This window comes from Colletotrichum graminicola (assembly GCF_000149035.1).
Source record: "Colletotrichum graminicola M1.001 genomic scaffold supercont1.59, whole genome shotgun sequence".
Classification (NCBI taxonomy): domain Eukaryota; kingdom Fungi; phylum Ascomycota; class Sordariomycetes; order Glomerellales; family Glomerellaceae; genus Colletotrichum; species Colletotrichum graminicola.
Window position 1 is genome coordinate 60,194 of NW_007361063.1, and position 18,202 is coordinate 78,395.

The window sequence follows — 18,202 nt, forward strand, 5'->3', positions numbered from 1 at the left end:
GATCGGCACTTCTTGCTGCATAGCAAGGGGCTGATGACGATTGTGGCTGGCCGCGGAGCATTTCTCCGTGCGGCCCTTTCTGGCAATCAATTGAACGTGACCAGCAACGGATGCCACAGACGCCGCGGGGAATTTAATTTGCATGCCGCGTCGTCGTTTGTACATCGTACACTAGACAACTCGACCCGATGTTGACAGGTCTTTGAAACATGGGAGAGGCAGGGGTCCCCTCGCTCATCAATATCCAGTCAAGAAGCGGAAAAGCAAAACTTCAATTACCCAGTCTTGCGTCCAGTATAGTCTCTATAGGCCTGGGTTCTTCCTCCGCCTCCCTCGAATCCCTGCTTGGTTCCACCTCAGCAATCAATCCGAGCAAAAATCCGGTCTCAATCCACATGAAAAGGGGGGCGGAACAAAGGGGCCAAAAAGCAAACCAGAGGCCTCGCAGCCATTGCCTTACCACAATGTTTGTTCCAACTCTTTATGCATAAGATTCTGACCAGGAAAACTTGTAAACAAACGCAAACACCAGGGTTGATTCTTCTGTACTAGCGCGGGGACCCCTTGTCTTGATTACATATGTATTCAAGCTTATTGCCCCTGTTGAGTTGTTCTGCAGCTCCGCCGTTGGCGAGGGGTAGCTCACGAATCACCCGCGTTTCTACGGAACCCAATGTCTTCGTGTCAGCATTATCCCAGCAGCAATACTTCAAAATGTAGAAGAAGTAGTCAACCGACAACTTTCCGACGCCAAGCTCAGTTGATTGGTTTCGAACTTGACTATGTATGAATCACCAGCACGAAATAGACCATATATTCAATTTCAAACTTGAACAGCCTGAGAGGGCTGGATTAGAATTGACCCTAAAGTTATTGTACTAAGGCCCGCGAGGTCATCGGGCACTAGGTAGAGGCCTACGAAAGGCCTGGCCAAGTCTAAAGGTGATACTTGATGATACACGGAGCCAAAATTAATGTACCAAGAAACTCCTCTCAACCTCTCAAGTATTCAAATTTCTCCAAGGGAAAAGCGCGTAGCTTAGTGTGTACGGTCACATTGCAAAGCCACAAGTAGCGCGTCGGTCTATAAAGTCGTATGGTTTGCATTTCTTGTGTTTCAAACTTACAGCATTTCCACACAGTAAAGACTAGCAACCCTTGGGCGACTCAAAAATCTCCCATTACCTAACAAGACTTCCTCGAGTTCCCAAAACCCCCCCCCCCTACCATTCTAATCCGAATTTACTTCTTATCGCCAACAGGGACAGGGCATTTAGCAGCCAGCGTAGATGGCTTGGCATGAGTATTAGCAGATTGCTCAACTCAGAAGACATGCACCCCACCACGAAGAGCTTACATTGGGCGAACAGGGTGTATGTGTCGGCATGGTTCAAGTTCTGGGCTGCGCTCAAGCTGCGAACAAAGTTGTATCCGTATCCACCGTAGTCAGAAGTGCCTTTGATCTGGCGAAGATGGGTCATCTCGTGGAGACTATCAGGAACAGTCAGCGCTCAAATCCACCTCGACGAAAGAAGCATCAAGATCACCTACATGGTGGTCTGCTGGTCCTGGGCGTGGCAGGTTGAAGAAGCAGCGGCCATGTTGTTGAAGAAGTAGGGGCAGTTGACCATGTAGTTCTGGGCCGGGACCGTGTAGGCAATGACGCCATTGGAGCAAGCACCGTATACGTCGGTGCAGTACTGGCGAGACACACCAGAGGTGGTACTTCCGCACTCGGACACAATGTTGCGAAAAACCGTGGCAACGGAGTTGCGGGTTGCAGTCGTCGAAGACTTGAAGTACTCTGTCATGCGAGCGACGGGGCCGGAGGCGGCGGCCTGCGAGGCAGCAGCGGCAAGAGCGCGGCAGCGGCTAATGGCGTTGACCTGTTGGTAATTAGTATCATCATAACTTCAGATTGCGCAATCCCAAAGCTCGATATCCCGGAAGTCAAGCAACAAACCAATACCAACTCCGGTACCCGAGCCCGAGATGGGTGCCGAGGGTGGCGACGGAGGGCATCAGAATGGAAAACGGAGGACCCACAGTAGCGGTGCGGCGGGTGCCGGTGCAGTCGGACTGGACGATGGTGCGCTTGGCCAGGAAAGCGGCACGAACGGAGGCGGCCTCGTCACCGTTGATTTCTGTATGGACGCTGTTGCTGGAAAAGGGGATGGTGCCGGCGATCTCGGTAGAGTCGACATCGGCGTAGAGGAAGGAACCCTGAGTGACAATGTCGACGGCACCCCCCTTGCTAAGGTCGTGGAGCTCGGCAGCATCAAACTCAACCTCGAAGGTCTCACCCGCAGCAACGATCTGGAAAGCCTCCTCGGTCAGGCCGGTGGTGGAGATCTGGAGGCGGACGCCGTCAAAGTCGATTTTGCTCCCTGTTTCTGGTCAGCATCAATATTTTCCCGGGACAGACTCGCAGGGCATGTACCGGCGGCGAAGACCTCAACCTTCTCGACGGGGGACTTGTCGAGGAAGGTGCCGGTCTTGAAAAGCTTGATATCGGAGTCACCGGTGTTGGTGAGGACGGCCTTGACACCGGAGTTGCCAAGGGCCTCGAGCTTGACGTTGAGAGGAGACGTGTCGCGCTTGGCCATGTCCACATTGACGGCACCGGCCAATGTGGCCAGCAGGGAGACACCGATAGAGAACTTCATTTTGGCAACTGGGAGGCAGGATCGAGGCCGGTAAGGAGGATGTAGTTGGGGGTGGTAAGACAAGAGAAGCATTCAAAAAGCCGGGCTTCATTCAAGTCTCTTTACAGTTTTTTCATTTTGTAACGTTCATCTCTAGATCCATCCTTGTGATGCCCGTTGGTAGCTAAAGACCGGGGGGTTTCCAACTAAAGCGAAAGAGGAAGATGCAACGGCCGCCCAGCCGCTTGGACGGACTGAATGACACCCTAGAGTTTACATTGGAATGTACATGCCCAACATATGCCAGGGTTGCTGCGACCGTTCTCATCCTAGAATACGACCAGTCCTGATGCTGTCACTGCTTCCATTCGAAGGCATCAATTTTGCGTATTTGACAATACTGTTTAAGAAACGTGAATTCCCACATTTCCGAAGAAAACCAAGAACAGAACTGCCATATATTGACTGCCAGAAGTCCTTAAGAGGTACTCATAGAAGCCTCGGACTCTCGCGAGCTCAGCCTCCATCAACCAATGACTCCGCGATGTTAGCAATCCATCACGGTCGGCAATCTGGTGCCAGATGCAGGCACCCAGTGAGGATTACCAATGACTGTGACCGAAGTTGATGATCAGCGACTCACAGGATTAACGTCAAGCGAAAGCGGACAATGACATATTCACAAAGCTGACTTGCCAAGAGGTTGCCAAGTACACAAGCCGGAGACTAGTTCGGGGGAGGAAGGAGTCAAATAATCATGAAACTACCAAGGTTAATACCTTCTTTTTACGTATACGTTAGCACGATCAATGAAAATGGGGGATATGGCCGTCAAGAAACCATGGTTTATTGAATGAGCCCTAATAAGGCCTATGCAAGTGTATGGCATGCCGTTGGGAAATAGGACACTTCCGGAGGTGAGCACAGCATTTTTAATTATCGCTCGAACTTCGCTACGCCCTCGAAATCTACTAGTTATCAACCATAAGAGTGAGCTTTGGATGTGCCATCGCTAAGTTCGATATCTTATAAACATCGCGGTAACTTTGTCTATAAGCTAAAAGCGCAAGCAACCTTGACAGAGATTCCAAGTTGTCTCCAGCAATCCATGTCTCAATATCACCTAATCAGTAAGTTATTTGGACAGGTACGTAGATACAAAACCATTAAAACTCGGCACTCGACTACCTCTGCAAATATCAGGTCATGTTTTTCGTTTCCACCACTGGGAACCGGAATCCCCAAAGACCTTCCCCCTTAGGTCTGGCGATTGAGGTGCGAGTGGGCATGCCAACTGGAGCTGCTGATCCGTACTCCCTGGGCGTGCCAGGTACGGAGCGGTAGTTGATACCGTAGCTTATTTCTTATTGTCTCTTGGTGCTCTTGGCAATAACACCCCCGCCTCCAACTATCAAGTCCGTCCCTCTCCCCGCAAGAAATTGACTGCAGTCTGCCGACGACAGCAAGCTGAAACACGGCGAGATAATCTGAATGATTGCCGTTGTATTCGGCCCCAAGGCCAATAATGCCGTCTCCTCTGACGCTGGAGCCTTGTTGCATCCATGCCTCAGCGACGACTATCAGAAGAGACAGGTCATAACAGAAGCGAGAAGTATGCCTGTCGACATCTCGGCTAGTCTTGGGGCATGACGGAGGTCTGCGTGTTGAATAGCGGATATGGAGGCTAAGGAGTTTTGCGGTCTTTGCTCTTGAGAGACTGTGCTGTAATTCCCATAAGAAGGGCAAGATCTCACGAGAGTGAGAGGTAATTATTAGATTTCCCTTATTTATTAGGTAGGGAAATTTATCCTGGGTATATTACTAATGTTTACGTAGTAATATTGTCTATTCTAGCCTACTAGGTTATTTACTCTACTATGCCTGATCCCATTGGCAATTCCGTCCAGGTAATTGAGAAAGGCCACTAGCTGTTTTCCAAGCCCATCTGAATAGGTTTGTAGGCTAGCAAGTCGCTGTTTGCACAGATCACCGTACGTACTCCGGATCGACGTCACCACTGAAAAGTGTTGGATGCCAGTTGCGATCTAACTCAATTTTCATAAGAGGGTATGATTGATAACCATGATTGTTTTGGGCCTAAGTGCCTGCTAATATTGATGGGATCAATAATATAGGTAATGCTTGAAAGTTCGAGTGTCCGCCATGGCTATCATGTGGGAAGTCGGAAAGGGTGAGCTTCAGTGTTGAAGACGTATTCATCCAAGCTGATTAGGTCGGGTGAAGAGAATATGAGATAATAATATTTGAGCGTCTCGGAAAGCCAGAAGCTCTAGGAACATGTTGATGTTAGTGATGCACTCGTCACTTGGGACCGGACATTGGCAGCGGGAGAAGGACATACCTCCATAGAGTCTGTTTTCTCGGTCTTATCAGCGGGGGCGGTGACATCAGCAATTGCAGAGTTGGCAAACTCCGTCTTGGTCGCTTTCATGACCGATTGGAACATATTCCAGGCGATATCCTGTAGGTCTTCCTGACCTGTCATCCTATAAAGGAGAAATATGCTTTCGATGGCTTCAGGGCGCAGTATATACCTGGGATCGCGTGCATTCTTGAAGCCTTTCCGCAGTCTTTTGTCGCCTTCCTGCTCCCATATCTTCTCGTCCCAAGGGCACTGCTCTATTGTTGAGAAGCAGGCAATCAGGTTGGATATCTCCGGCATGACACCCGCAGGCATAGCATCATAGGCCCACGCACAACCGCGGGCAAGACGATTGCCGAGCTCGACGTGACTGTCGATCGCAAACAACTTACCACCCAGACCCATCATTCCGCCCGCGAAGCAGGACACATGCTGAGTCTCAGCGATATGATCAACTCGATCCGGGTGAACACGTGCGTCGCCCGCCAAGAGGACATCGACATTGTCCTCGGTCATGGGCCGGAACAGCAGGTGCTGCTCGACAATCGCCATTGAACCAACGTACATCTTCTCGTATGTCTTGTCTAGACCACCAAGAAGGGTGTACATCTTGGGCAGGTACTCGTAGAGCGAATCTGCGAGCGCGCCTAGCGAGAAGCCACTGTCTCCATCGACTCTCTCGTCCTGGAAATTGATCAACTTGGGCCACATGCCAGGAAGCTTAGACTGATACTGTGTGCGATCGAGGAAGCGTATGATGCGCTTGACGGCGTCGTAGTATTTCATATCGCCAGTAAGCTGCGAAAGGCGTGTAAACTCGAGGGATAACGAGCAAGGTGAGGCCGACGGGTCGGCAGTTCCCGCTCGCTGAGCACCCTTCTTGGCATTCTCAAACTTCATCCAGAACCCGGGCATCCGGTTGGGCGTGTCGAATCCCATGTAGAGCATATCCCCAAGCTCTCTCGCCTTCTTGAGAAGGGCCACCTCGCCACTGAGATCATAGGCGCTAAGCAGGCCGCCCAGATGGCGGATTGTGATCTCGAAGATATTGACACTCGTGTCGGTAGTGTTGGCCCAATCCAGCTGGGCAGCTACCTCGGCCGCGGCATAGAATTCTGTGCGGAAGCCCATGATCCACAGCGTGTCCATGGAGTCGACCAGCGAGGCGGCCCATCCTCCGAATGTATCCCTTCCCTGGGCGCTCACGGGCGCCAGCTCGTCGCGGGCCCACGCGTAGCGTTTATAGGCATCGTAGCTCTTCTTGAAGGCGTCTCGAACAGCCTTCTGGCGTTGAGGTGCTTCTGGGTGCGGGTTCACGGGACCGTGGACGTGCTGGATACGGGGGAGCCGAAGCGGTTTACCCGTCGGCAGAGGCGTGATGGGGTCGGAGACGGGATAGAATTGCTGCGCCGCCGACCAATTGAACGAACTCGGGCGGAACTGGACATTTGGCTGCGGTGGCTTCTGCGCCTCAAGCGAAACAATGGCGAGCTCGGACGACCGGTAAGTGCTGTAGAACAGAAACACGACGATGAGGATGAGCAGGGCAATCAAGGTGAGGCGCGGAGTCCGACGTGGTACAATCATTATTCTGAGCGTATTTCCATGGACTAAATCCGTCGAGATGAGGTGTCCATCTTGCTGCAGGGTGACAGGGAGGGATCAAAGGGGACCACACCATATAAATGCACCCAGTCAAGGTTTGCAAAATCGTCATAGCACAAGGATACGATGAAGCTTGACGGCCACCTTGGACGCCTGGAATGCATAGGACGCATGGGACGAGCGCATAGACGAAAACATTGTAGGTATTACCGGCCTGTCGGCAATGGTGGCAACGGGCTGATCAACAGTTCTGTGCTGCGGGTGCTTAGACAAACGACTGACGTCCGAAACATACGAAGACTCACGAACAGATCACAGATCAGATACATGTCTCCCTTATGGGCGCCGAGGCCTGGCTCTGTTACAAAAGAGCCGTAGACACGCGGTCATAGCTTCTAGTTCCATCTCACCCCCCCCTCCAACCTCCCTTCCACCCTTCGACGACGGTAATTGTTTCCGTACTTAAATTAGAGTTTGCTCTCACAACCCGACGGTACGGTAAGGTTTGTGAAGCGCAAGCCGTCCTGCCTTGGCGTGGTCGTTGGCCAAGCGCTTGAAGAAACTCTGCTCTGCCAACCGGTATCTAGCTGGGGATTGAGTAATAAGCCGTCATCAACTAACCTCTTTAAAGATGGGAAAGTTTGGGCTTCAACCCAACCCGCCCGGCTACGCGCTATGGTTCTTGATAATGGGGGTGACCAAATGTCTCCCCACGCGATGTTCTAGCCCAATATAACGCAGCAAGTAGAGGCTGGGATGAAACTAAACCATCAATTCACCGTTACATCCTAACATGAGTGAAAATACATTGTAGAGAGAATCAAACGCCCTTAACCCCCCCCCCCCCCCCCCCCCCCCCCCCGCCGGCACCCGTATCAACATACCCGAATCTAGGTTTCTATGATGCCTCCTGAGTGAGGAGCTTGCTCTTGCCAGCCAAGTCCGTGGCAAGCTGCCTCATCGGCATGTTGGCCATGATGTCAAAGACGCTGATCTCGACCGCCACCTCCTTGGCAATCCAGTTTCTGACCTCAACAGCAACCAAGCTGTCAACGCCATAGGCACTCAACGGCTTTCCCGCATCAACATCGTCCTCGGGCATCATCATCAACTTGGCTAGGCGCTGCACAAGAGCAGACGTGATCAAGCGAACCGCCTCGTCATCAGCCTTCCCACACCGGACAAGCTCGTCGCGGAGCGAGACGCTGGCGGAACCGCCGGCACCGGAGCCCGCGGCCGTCTTCCTAAGACCAGCGAAGCGCTGGTCCTGAATCCAGTACCATGCGTCATCGTGTTCGTTGTAAGGCAGACCGCACATAACCTGGGGAGGGTGCGCTTCCGAGCCTTCTAGGGCAGTCGCCATGAGTCCGTACAGATCACTCTTGTGCATAACCTTGAGACCCATGGCCTTGACGTGGTCGACGTACTCGTCGTGCTCGGCGACGAAACCGACGCTGAGAAGGTACCCAATGTCGATGGTCATGGCACGCAGGCCCTGACTGCGGCGGTAAGCGGCAAAGTAGTCCTGGAAGATGTTACCGCAACCATAGTTGCCCTGTCCACGGTGGCCCATTACACCCGCTAGAGAGCTGAGCATGACGAAGAAGTCAAGCTCTTTAGGCAACAGCTCGTGCAGGTTCCAGGTTCCGTGAACCTTGGGGCCAACGGTTGTACGAACATGATCCGCGGTCATCTTATCAAACAGGGTGTCCTATATTAACTTGTGGTTAGCGATGCAACTCGTGGTAATGAGTTGAGGGTATCGGCCGAACTTACCCTGAGAACCATGGCGCCAGTGACGCATCCCTTGACAATGGGGACGTCCTTAGACTTGAGGTCATCCAGAACTTGTTGAAGTGCTGCCTTGTTTCCAACGTCGCAGTCGTATGCATACGTGGTGGCTCCGTAAGTCTTCTGAAGCTCAGAAGCAAAGGCCTTGTTCTCCTCGCCGCTGGCAGCAGAACGAGACAGCAGAACCAGATGCTTGGCACCCTTCTCAGCAAGCCAACGACCAATCTCCTTGCAAATACCACCGACACCTGCAATGACGTAGGTAGCATCCGCCTGGATACCAACGCGGGGGATCCGGGGAACGGCGGGGACCATGTCGGCGTCGTCGACGCGCACGACAACCTTTCCCATGTGCTTTCCAGCCTGCATGAAACGGAACGCCTTCTCGACATCGGCCATCGAGAACATCTGGATCGGCGCGATCGGCCTAACGGAGCCGTCGTGGATGAGTTTGGCCGTATCCTCCCAGAGAGCAACGGCGCGAGGCGTAGGGTTGTTCTCAAAATCCAACAAGTTGACACCAATGTATGCCTTGTTGTCCAGGAAAGGCTTCATGTCGAGACCGGTGTTGGCAAACAGATCCGCCTTTCCAATCTCCAAAAAGCGTCCAAACTTTGCCAGGCAGTGCCAAGACAAGCGGAGAAGCTCGCCGGCCAGGGAGTTGAGAACGACGTCCACGCCCTGGTCATTGGTGGCTCTCATAACGGCCTTGGCGAAGCTGACGTCACGACTGCTGAAGATGTGATCCTCGGGGATCCCGTATTGGTCCATGATGAGCTGTTTCTTCTCGTCCGACCCAACAGTAGCGAAGATCTCGGCTCCCTTGCGCTGGGCAATCATAATGGCAGCCTGACCGACACCACCGGCGGCGGCGTGGATGAGGATTTTCTCGCCCTTGACGAGGTTGCCGGCAGTGACCAGGGAATAGTATGATGTGAGGAAGATGAGTGGCATGGACGCCGCCTCTTCAAAGCTCATCTTCTCGGGCACGGTAATGGCGCCCTTGGCAGGGAAGCGGACGTATGTGGCGAAAGTATCGCAAGATGCGGTCATTACACGATCCCCGGGCTTGAAGTCCTTGACGGCCGACCCCACACGTGTGACAAGGCCTGATGCATCGACACCGAGCTTGTTCTCGGCGAGGTTTCCCAAGGCGACGAGGACGTCCTTGAAGTTGAGACCCACTGCCTTTACCTCAACCTCGATCCAGTCTTCGGGCAGGGGCTCGTAGTAGACTTCGTCCTCCTCCCATCGAAAGGTATCGAGAAGACCGGGGGTCTTGATTGTGAGCTTTAGGGGACGCCCGCAACCCTTGAACGACACGAGTTCCGGCTGGCCCTTGGCTTCGTACTTGCGAAGAGAAGCGTCGACGTCGAGGGTTCTCTCTACTCGCGGCACGTAGACAGTGCGACCGCGGGCAGCATACTCCCCGTCGAAACCATCGCTGCGGCTGTGGCTCAAGGCTACCTTGAGAACGTTCTTGGCAGCGTCATCAAAGTCAATGCTGCTGGGCGTCTCCAAATCAAGAGTAGCAAGGCGGACTCCTGCGTCTTCGTTGCGAATGGCCCTCGAAAGACCAACCATCAGGGACTTCAGTGGTTCCTGGCAGTCCATTACGGCACCGCCAGTGATCCAAAGCGTCCCAACAGACCCGAGGATGACTTGGCGCAACCTCTCCCAGTTGTTGTCTGTGAGGTCGGAGAGGACTGGGCTCTCCCACTCCGCAAGAGAGAGGCAATACTTTCCGTTCAGCTGGCTGTTGGAAGCGTCAATGTCGTTCCACTGAATAATGGTGACATCCTGGCTCGCAGAAGCGAGTTGCTTCTGAATCGACTGGATGAGCTTATCGGATGCCTCGGAGCCTGTGCTGACAATGACAAACTGAGACGGGCCGGGGATTTCTTGCTCCGGTTTCGTCGACAGAATTAAAGAGACAGGCTCTTTCGAGGTTTCTCGGTCACCACGGATGTCGACGTCGACACCCGAAAACCCAGCCTTTAGCAATGCAGTGTCCCATTCCTCGACGTCGAGGAGAGGGCCACCCGTGCGGCCATCGTCCTCGCCAAGCCACCATCCAGGTAGGGGACCCATAATGAAGCCCGAGAAGATGCGCTTGATTGTGACTTCTGAGAGCACAAGTCTGCCACCAGGTTTGAGCAGAGACTTGCAGTGGGTCAGGGTCTCTTGAATGCTCTTAGTAGCGTGGAGGACGTTAGCGCAGACAATAAGGTCGTAGCTCTCGGGCGTAAACCCCTGCTCCGTGGGCTCGCTCTCGATGTTCAGAGTGGTGAACTCCATGATTGATACATCTTTGGAGAAGCGGTCAGCGGCCTTGGCGAGGAAGCCCGGGGATATATCCGTGAAGCAGTACTTGGCAGCCTTGGAAGTGCCATCTGCATTGCGAAGGCGCTCGAGGACGTGGTAAGTAGTACCACCAGTTCCGGCTCCGATTTCCAAGATCTTGACCCCGGGGCTCTTGTCCGCGATCATTCCCACGTACTCGGCGACATTGGTGTTGAAGCTAGTTCCGAAGGCGCCGCGGTAGAACGAGTACAGAAGGTCACCCTCAGTCATGACCTGCAGGGGCTCGACTTCCCGTGTGAAGATCCTCTTGAGGTTCTCTCCGATGCGGTCGACCATCTGCACTGTGATGTCGCCGCTCTCGGACAGAATGATCCTCTTACGCGCAGCGTCCAATTCCGCCTCGACCTCTGTCTCATCAGCAGAGAGAGGGGGAAACTGCTTGATGGTGTCGCGCATCCACTCAACATAAAGCTTCCAGAAGCCATCTTGGGGTACGAAAGGCTTGCCTTCCTCGCTTTCGAGCCAGGCAAGGCATCGGTAGATGTGTACCAGACAGACGTATTCGAGCTTGTCAAGAACTGATTCATCGTCCTTGCTCTTGAGAGTGCGCCTGTACACCAACTCTTTGATCTGAGAAGGCTCAAGCAGATCGGCATCCTCGTGCCAGGTCTGGCCAAAGCAAGAAGCCCTCGTCTCCTGGGTCTTCTGTGCGTCTCCTTCGCCGACAGAAGCCAGAGAAACACCATCCATGATGATCATGGGCTCTGACAGGTCCTCTGAGATGGTGATAGAAGACTTCCAAGTGGTGTAGCTGGTCTTTTGAGCAGTGGAGCATCCGTGTAGCTTAGTTCCTGGAACTCCCGAAAGCTTAGTCGACACGAAGATACGGTCAAAAGAAAACGGCACTACCGCTTCGTTGAGAGACTGGTCTTCGCCACTGATGGAGGGAAACAGAAGGTGGAGCACAGAATCCAGTGTGGCAGGATGAACGACGTTGGGGTACTCGAAGCCCTTAGGCATGACAGACTTTGTGTCTGGGACACTGATGACGCCGTAGCTTGCATTTGGGCCCGCAAACAGCTCAGTCATGTTCCGGAATGTCGGCCCATACTCCATGCCGATGGTCTCTACGGTATCATAGAGGAAGTTACGCGCGGGCTTCTGGCAGATTTTCTTAGCGTTGGCGAAAGATTGTGCGTGGCGTTCGCGCTCAAGAGCCAGCTCGCGCTCCATAGCGAGGGAAATGGAAGACTTGTAGGTGACGGAGACCAGACCTCTTGCGTGTACGGTCCACTCTTTGATGTCCTCTGACCAGGAAGAGACGGAGAACTCGTTGAGAGTGGCGGAGGGTCCAGCTCTCGTTCCAGTTCGTCGACCATGAAGCTGAATCATGACCTCGATGCCTTTATCGGTGTCGGGCACCCTGAGCGCAGTGTCAATGGCGACGTCACGGAGCTCGTATCCGTAAATCTCCTCGGTGGCCTGCTCCTCGCCAAGCTGGCGAGCTGCTTCAATCGCCATGACGACAATGCCAGCTCCGGGGTACAGGATGTCACCCTGGACCTTGTGCTCACGGATCCAAGGGTTTTCGGTGCACCGCAAGTGACAGCGCCATGTCGGATCCGGCGTGCCCGGGATGCGATATCCCAGTAAGTCTGACCGAGGTTTCTCTCTCAGTCTATACTCACGGCTAAGATAAGATTCTTCCCAGAATGTGCGCGTGTGGTTCCATGCATAGGGCGGCAGGTCAACCAGCATGTTTGCAGTGTCGGAGACTTCGTTGACTCGGTTGATGTCAACGTCGCACCCCTTAGACCAGAGCTGACCCATCGCTTCAAGAGCGGTCTGGACTCCGTTGAACTTTCGTCTAAGGACTGTAGTGTAGGAGAGGTCGGAGAACCGGTTCTCTGTGGCGAAGATGTCTAGAAGATAGCTCCGCAGAGCGGAGTGAGGACCCAACTCGACAAAAGCGCTAGCGAAAGCGGTTCTGTCGTGGGATCGAGTCTTTCCTTCGGTGTGGTGCAGAAGAGATTTGACTGCGTTGACGAAGTTGACCGGAGACACTAGGTTGTCAACCCAGTAAGAAGGTGTCATCTGCTCGGGGGCGACCTGCTTGCCGGTGACAGATGAGAACATAGGAATGTCAGAAGAACCATGCGGGATGCCCGCCAGAGCTTCCTCATATCTCTCCCTTGCGGCCTCCATGTGGAAAGAATGATAGGCGACGTCCATAGGGAGACGTGTGCACGGGATTTGGGCCGCCTTCAAAATCTCCTGAAGCTCGTCAATAGCGACGTTATCTCCAGAAACAGTACAGGCCTTGGGGCTGTTGAAACAACCAACAATAGCCTTGCCGAGCTTTAGAGCTTCAAGATGCTCGCTGATGCTCTCAGCACTCGCAGAGACAGCCAACATTCCACCACTCTTAGAAACTGTCTGGGAGACCTGGCCTCTCAGCCATGCGATCTTGACTGCTGCCTCATGGTCGATGAAGCCTGCACAGTAAGCGGCCGCGATTTCGCCGCTCGAGTGACCCACGGAAGCGACTGGCTTGACACCCCATGCCTTGCAGAGATCGGCAAGAGCAACTTGCAAAGCGGTGCATACAGGCTGGCTGTAGTCCGTCCGGCGCAAGTTACAGCCCGACTCGTCACGGTCCAGCTCCTCTGTCAAGGTCCACGGACAGCCCAGAGACTTAAGAATCAGCTCTGACCGTAGCATGCTATCTCGGAAAGTCTTGTAAACTGAAAGCTCCTTGCCCATCTGAAAGTATTGAGCACCCTGTCCGGTAAAGACAAAGGCTATCCTCGGCACCGAGGAGTTGGAGGATCGGACCACGGCAGGAATCTTTTCAAGACCCTGACGGAGACTTGAGACATCAGAGGCAATGGCAAATGATTTCCATGGGAGCGTGGTTCTCTTGGAAAAGAGAGTATATGCAAGATCGGACAGGAAAGAAGGCTTGCTTGAGGTCTTGCCATCCAAGTAGGATGCCAGTCTCTCAACATTGCGCTTCACACCCTCCTGGTCGTTGGAAGAAAGCACAAAGAGTTTTGAAGCAACTTCTTCGTGACTGACGTCGCTGATTGTCTCTGTTTCGGAGCCATTTTCACTGACTGAACTGGAAATGGTAAGAAGCTTAGGGTTGGCAGTTGTGTAGTGACGTCCTGAACGGCCGTGACGGAACAGGTAAGATGCAGCATCTTCGAGAATAACGTGGGCGTTGGCGCCTCCGAAACCAAAAGAGTTGATGCTGGCCCGTCGTGGACCGCTGCCGGGCCAAACTGTGAGGGTTGTGGGGACCTTGACATTCTCTGGAAGTTCGATCTGGGGATTGAGTTCCTCAAACCTGAAATATATGCCTTAGTAAAGCGTTCGTCAACCTTTTATCGTTTTTATTTTTTGGAGACTGACCACAGGTTCTGAGGGATCAGTCCCCTTTCAACGGCGAAGGCAGCCTTGATGATGCCAGCGACACCCGCTGCGCCCTCCAGATGTCCGATATTGGCTATTGAAAAGGGTCAGTTTCGCCGACATAATAAACTCAGAAAGCCAAGGTACATACTCTTCACTGAACCGACATAGAGATCGGACTTGCGATTGGGCAGATCTCCAATCGTATTCAGAATGGCACGAGCCTCGAGGGGGTCGCCGGCTTGGGTTCCAGTGCCGTGAGCCTCAACATAGCCCGTCTCCGCAGGATCGACGCCTGCATCGCGGTAAGCTTTGCGGATTAGCGCTTGCTGGGCTTCGCTGTTCGGTAGTGAAATTCCGGGGGTTCGGCCGTCTTCGTTTGCTGCCGAAGCCAGCACGACAGCTCGAATGGTGTCTCCATCGCGAAGCGCGGCTTCAAGAGGCTTCAAGATGGTGACGCCGAACCCCTCTCCACGCGCGAATCCGTTGGCCTTGGCGTCCCACATCTTGGACTTGCCATCGGGCGAGAGAATCTTTGCAGCGCCGAGAAGGATAGACATGTCAGGCCCGAACATCAGATTGGCACCTGCAACAACACTCTGTCATGAAAGAAGTGGATTAGCGTCATATTGTTTCTTGGTTTCATTTTCAAATATTTTCTTACCATTTCCGCTTCCCCGGTACGGATACTCTGACAACCCAAGTGAAAAGCAGTCAGACTTGACGAGCATGCAGTGTCGACTGTGACTGACGGTCCTTTGAGATTGTAAAACCAAGACAGCCTATTTGAGGCCAAAGAGGACGATAGGCCAGTGGCATCTTCCTCTTGTGTTAGAAGCAGTCCTTTCATATGTAACAGAAAGATTTGTAACTAACGGTAGATGGAAGGAGCCTCGTTGCTTTGGGCTTGTAAGTTGACAAAGTCGTTCGTAAATGTGCCAATGTAACACGACGTTTGTGTTCCTGAGACATCTTCCAGTCTCAAGCCAGCTGCCTTGGAGTCAGTACGCATTCTGCACGCCAATTGTTCCATGGTTAGGTACCGTTCTCAAAGCCTTCATATGCAGCCTCAAGGAGCATTCTCTGTGTGGGATCCATCGCCTTGGCCTCTTTGGGAGTGACGGAGAAGAAGGGTGCGTCGAAGACCTTGAAGTCTTGCTTCAAGAAATGAGCGTGCCTTGGGAGACGGTGAGTCGATAGCGCATTAGAGTGGCAATCGCATCGTGCTGAAAGCTTACCTCTGCTGTATGCTGCCCAGTCTTTCCGGGTCAGGGTGGTAGAAGCCGTCGACATTGTAGCGGTCTTTTGGTATTTCGGAGCGTGCAGAACGGGCATCAAGGAGCATCTGCCAGAACTTCTCTGGGTCAGAGGCATCTCCTGGGGCTCTCACGCCAATCCCGATGATTGCAATAGGCTGATTTGTGCTTGGCGCACTAACAGACTCGTCGATGAACGGCATTCTGCCAAACAGATGAGGCAGAGAAGGAAAATTAGTAATGGTACGGCTAGCGGGTATCTTAGATATGTAATGAAGGGGAGATTGGAAGGTACGCGAGAGTCAGAGGATAGGGAATACGGACAGATGAGCAGGTTTTGAGTATAATATTTCTCCTTTGGAGAGTCTCTCGGAGCAGCAGTCCGCAGCTTTTCCGCATCCCTAAGATCCATACAAGGACAACGCCAAACGAGCCGACCATTCTATGGTCCTCAGGCAAAGTGACTGGGCCAATGCTATCATGAATTCCAGGCACGTTTCTGGCTCCGATGCCGAAGGCAACTTGAATGCACGGGGGGGCGTGTGGATGTGCCAGAGAAGTTTCCGCGTCCCTGTCCAGCTTCAAGAACAATCTGGGGTTGTCAGTACAATCATGGTATCCAGAATGGAGATGGTCAACTGGGCCAGCCCACTACCGCATGGGTCCCGGATTCCATATGACCCAGCGGGTCCATATATTAGACCGCTGACTATTGTCTCGAAAGACCCCAGCTAGGTCGGAACTGTGGATAGACACTCATATGCATGGCATGGTAAAGATAGCGTCCAGAACCTTTCAGGCACGTGTGTCGCCCGTCGGCAAATGATCGAGATAAAGAGAGAGTTTGAACTCCTACCGGCATCATTCGGCCAGGTTGGTAACTTGTCACTGATAATCTGGCTAGTCTCTTAGGTCCAAGTAGACGACGTAAATGTAATGACTTGCGACAAGTCTTGGTTCTTAAGACATACAATAAGTTAAATACAAGTGAATTATAAGTTCGTCTTGAACGGCTCGCGACTGATGGTTTAAATGTTTTAGACTAGGCTAATTCTCGTACGGCAAGCATGACATTACAAGTGCAGCACATTCTCCTATGATTCTGCTTTCAGATGCAGTGTAATGGCCAATTAAAGCTTCTCTCGGCAACATTATATTCTTGTTTCGTTACTAGTCTTATAGAAGTCTAGCTGTTTCTTCATCAGCCCAGTCCACATTCCAATGCAGGCGACATCAATCAATCACCAATTGTTTCAAGTTCAACATTGAAAACATAACTAGGCCCACGCTCCATTGATCCAAAGTCTTCTGGATGGTTGATGGAAACGACAAGCTGTGTTATCGTCCTATGTAATGGTCAACTTAGAAATGGAGCCCAGTTTAGGCTACTATCTAGGAACAAGACCACGAGCCCGGCGGAAGCTGGTATCCAAATGGCATAGGGAACCAGATAACTGAAATGGGACACCAGCTACGAATCCATATTTCATCGGCTTCCCTTCAAGTCCTACAAGCCTAATATCCGTAGACTCTTCGTCGTCTCCAATAAGAGAATACCGTCAGATGCCTTGACAGGCTCCCGAAGCCAATTTTCTTTTCTTTTTTTTCACTCATTTAATTTTGATAAGCTGTCACTGCTGCGTGTCTACATCAAGACCTCAGTGGGTGGCAAGACGTTCTCAAATGAAATTCGAAGCAACGCCATAACGCATAAGTAGTTAGAACTGAACGTAGTGTTTGCTGCGGATGTGATGAAGTTGTATCTGTCGTTGGCAGTGTCATCACGTCACATATTTTACCAAGGGCCCATAAGCCAAGTCTGTGCAAGGATACGCCGGCTTGGCTATTGTAGCGCTTCCCTGTATCTATCCAATAGCGTGGGCACTGCGACATTGAGCGCCGCCGATTTGTCTAAATTACGGAGATGATCGATAACAGCGAGGAATTGAGTTTATGTGCCGCTACATAGTTGCAGTTGAAGCGTTTACGGAAACGGCCTTGAACGAACACACAGCTACTGCGTGGTAGAACCATTTCTCAGACTCAGACAACTGATTGAGACTACGGGGGGCTGATGTTTTCTATAGTGGACAACATAGTGGACAACCCCGGTTGTCTCCAAGTCTGCCCAATGACTTGAAGCCATTCGAGCACGTTTCCGTGACCAGACTAACAGACGGGAAGTGATAAGGAAATGCCTGTGTGTAAATCAACCCATAATGGGCGGGCTGCGGCGCAAGGGGGTCCCTGGACATCAAACTGAACCCTGAATGACGACTGGGGTTCGTTCCTAGAATTCCAGATTTCTCCTTCAAGTATACGAGAGATTTTGGTGGCTAGCTGCAAATAAAAAGCTTATTACCCGATGTATCCTGGGAGCCCGCTCTACCAGGGTCCACCGAGCACGAGTCAATGCTTGTTTGGACATAGGTTCTGTACCCCGGTCTTGGCTATCCAGTCCTTCAGGAACAGGACCCGATTGGTTTACTCCGATCCCACGTGAAATCGCTATCAGAATCCACGTTGTCTGTCATGAGAGGTGACACAGCTACAGCCTTTTCAGATCCACCCTCACCTTAATTGCAAGTTCCTCTTGGTATGGGGCCCATGAAAATATGCTCAGGAATCCCTCTGTGGACCGATCTCCGCGTCATCATGGTAGCCGAGGTGGTAACGGAATGCGTCATGTCGCCGAAGCCGGCAGTTGTACATTACGAGGTATGATAGGGACTGTCGAAGATTTGTGACTGGCATTTCCCTTGCCTTTCCAGAAGTAACTCACAAGTACGGATTCATCTGCAAGA

General features: G+C 52.4%; 3 protein-coding genes across 3 annotated transcripts; all 3 read right to left on the bottom strand.

Annotated features, from left to right (window-relative positions):
* Positions 1 to 1,273: 1,273 nt before the first annotated feature.
* GLRG_10315 (deuterolysin metalloprotease) lies at positions 1,274 to 2,666 on the bottom strand (the record flags this gene model as incomplete). Its single annotated transcript, XM_008101000.1, has 5 exons — positions 1,274 to 1,293; positions 1,358 to 1,491; positions 1,552 to 1,886; positions 2,047 to 2,387; positions 2,441 to 2,666. The coding sequence occupies 5 exons, from the start codon at positions 2,664 to 2,666 to the stop codon at positions 1,274 to 1,276; spliced, it is 1,056 nt and encodes a 351-aa protein (XP_008099191.1).
* A 2,149-nt stretch (positions 2,667 to 4,815) lies between these two features.
* Positions 4,816 to 6,615, bottom strand: GLRG_10316 (glycosyl hydrolase family 47; the record flags this gene model as incomplete). The annotated part of the gene is made up of 2 exons (XM_008101001.1): positions 4,816 to 4,935; positions 5,008 to 6,615. 2 exons carry the CDS (start codon positions 6,613 to 6,615, stop codon positions 4,816 to 4,818), a joined length of 1,728 nt encoding a protein of 575 aa, XP_008099192.1.
* Positions 6,616 to 7,531: 916 nt separating this feature from the next.
* Positions 7,532 to 15,601, bottom strand: GLRG_10317 (beta-ketoacyl synthase domain-containing protein; the record flags this gene model as incomplete). The annotated part of the gene is made up of 8 exons (XM_008101002.1): positions 7,532 to 8,344; positions 8,410 to 14,077; positions 14,143 to 14,236; positions 14,294 to 14,741; positions 14,807 to 14,961; positions 15,019 to 15,132; positions 15,186 to 15,319; positions 15,381 to 15,601. 8 exons carry the CDS (start codon positions 15,599 to 15,601, stop codon positions 7,532 to 7,534), a joined length of 7,647 nt encoding a protein of 2,548 aa, XP_008099193.1.
* Between the last annotated feature and the right edge of the window lie 2,601 nt (positions 15,602 to 18,202).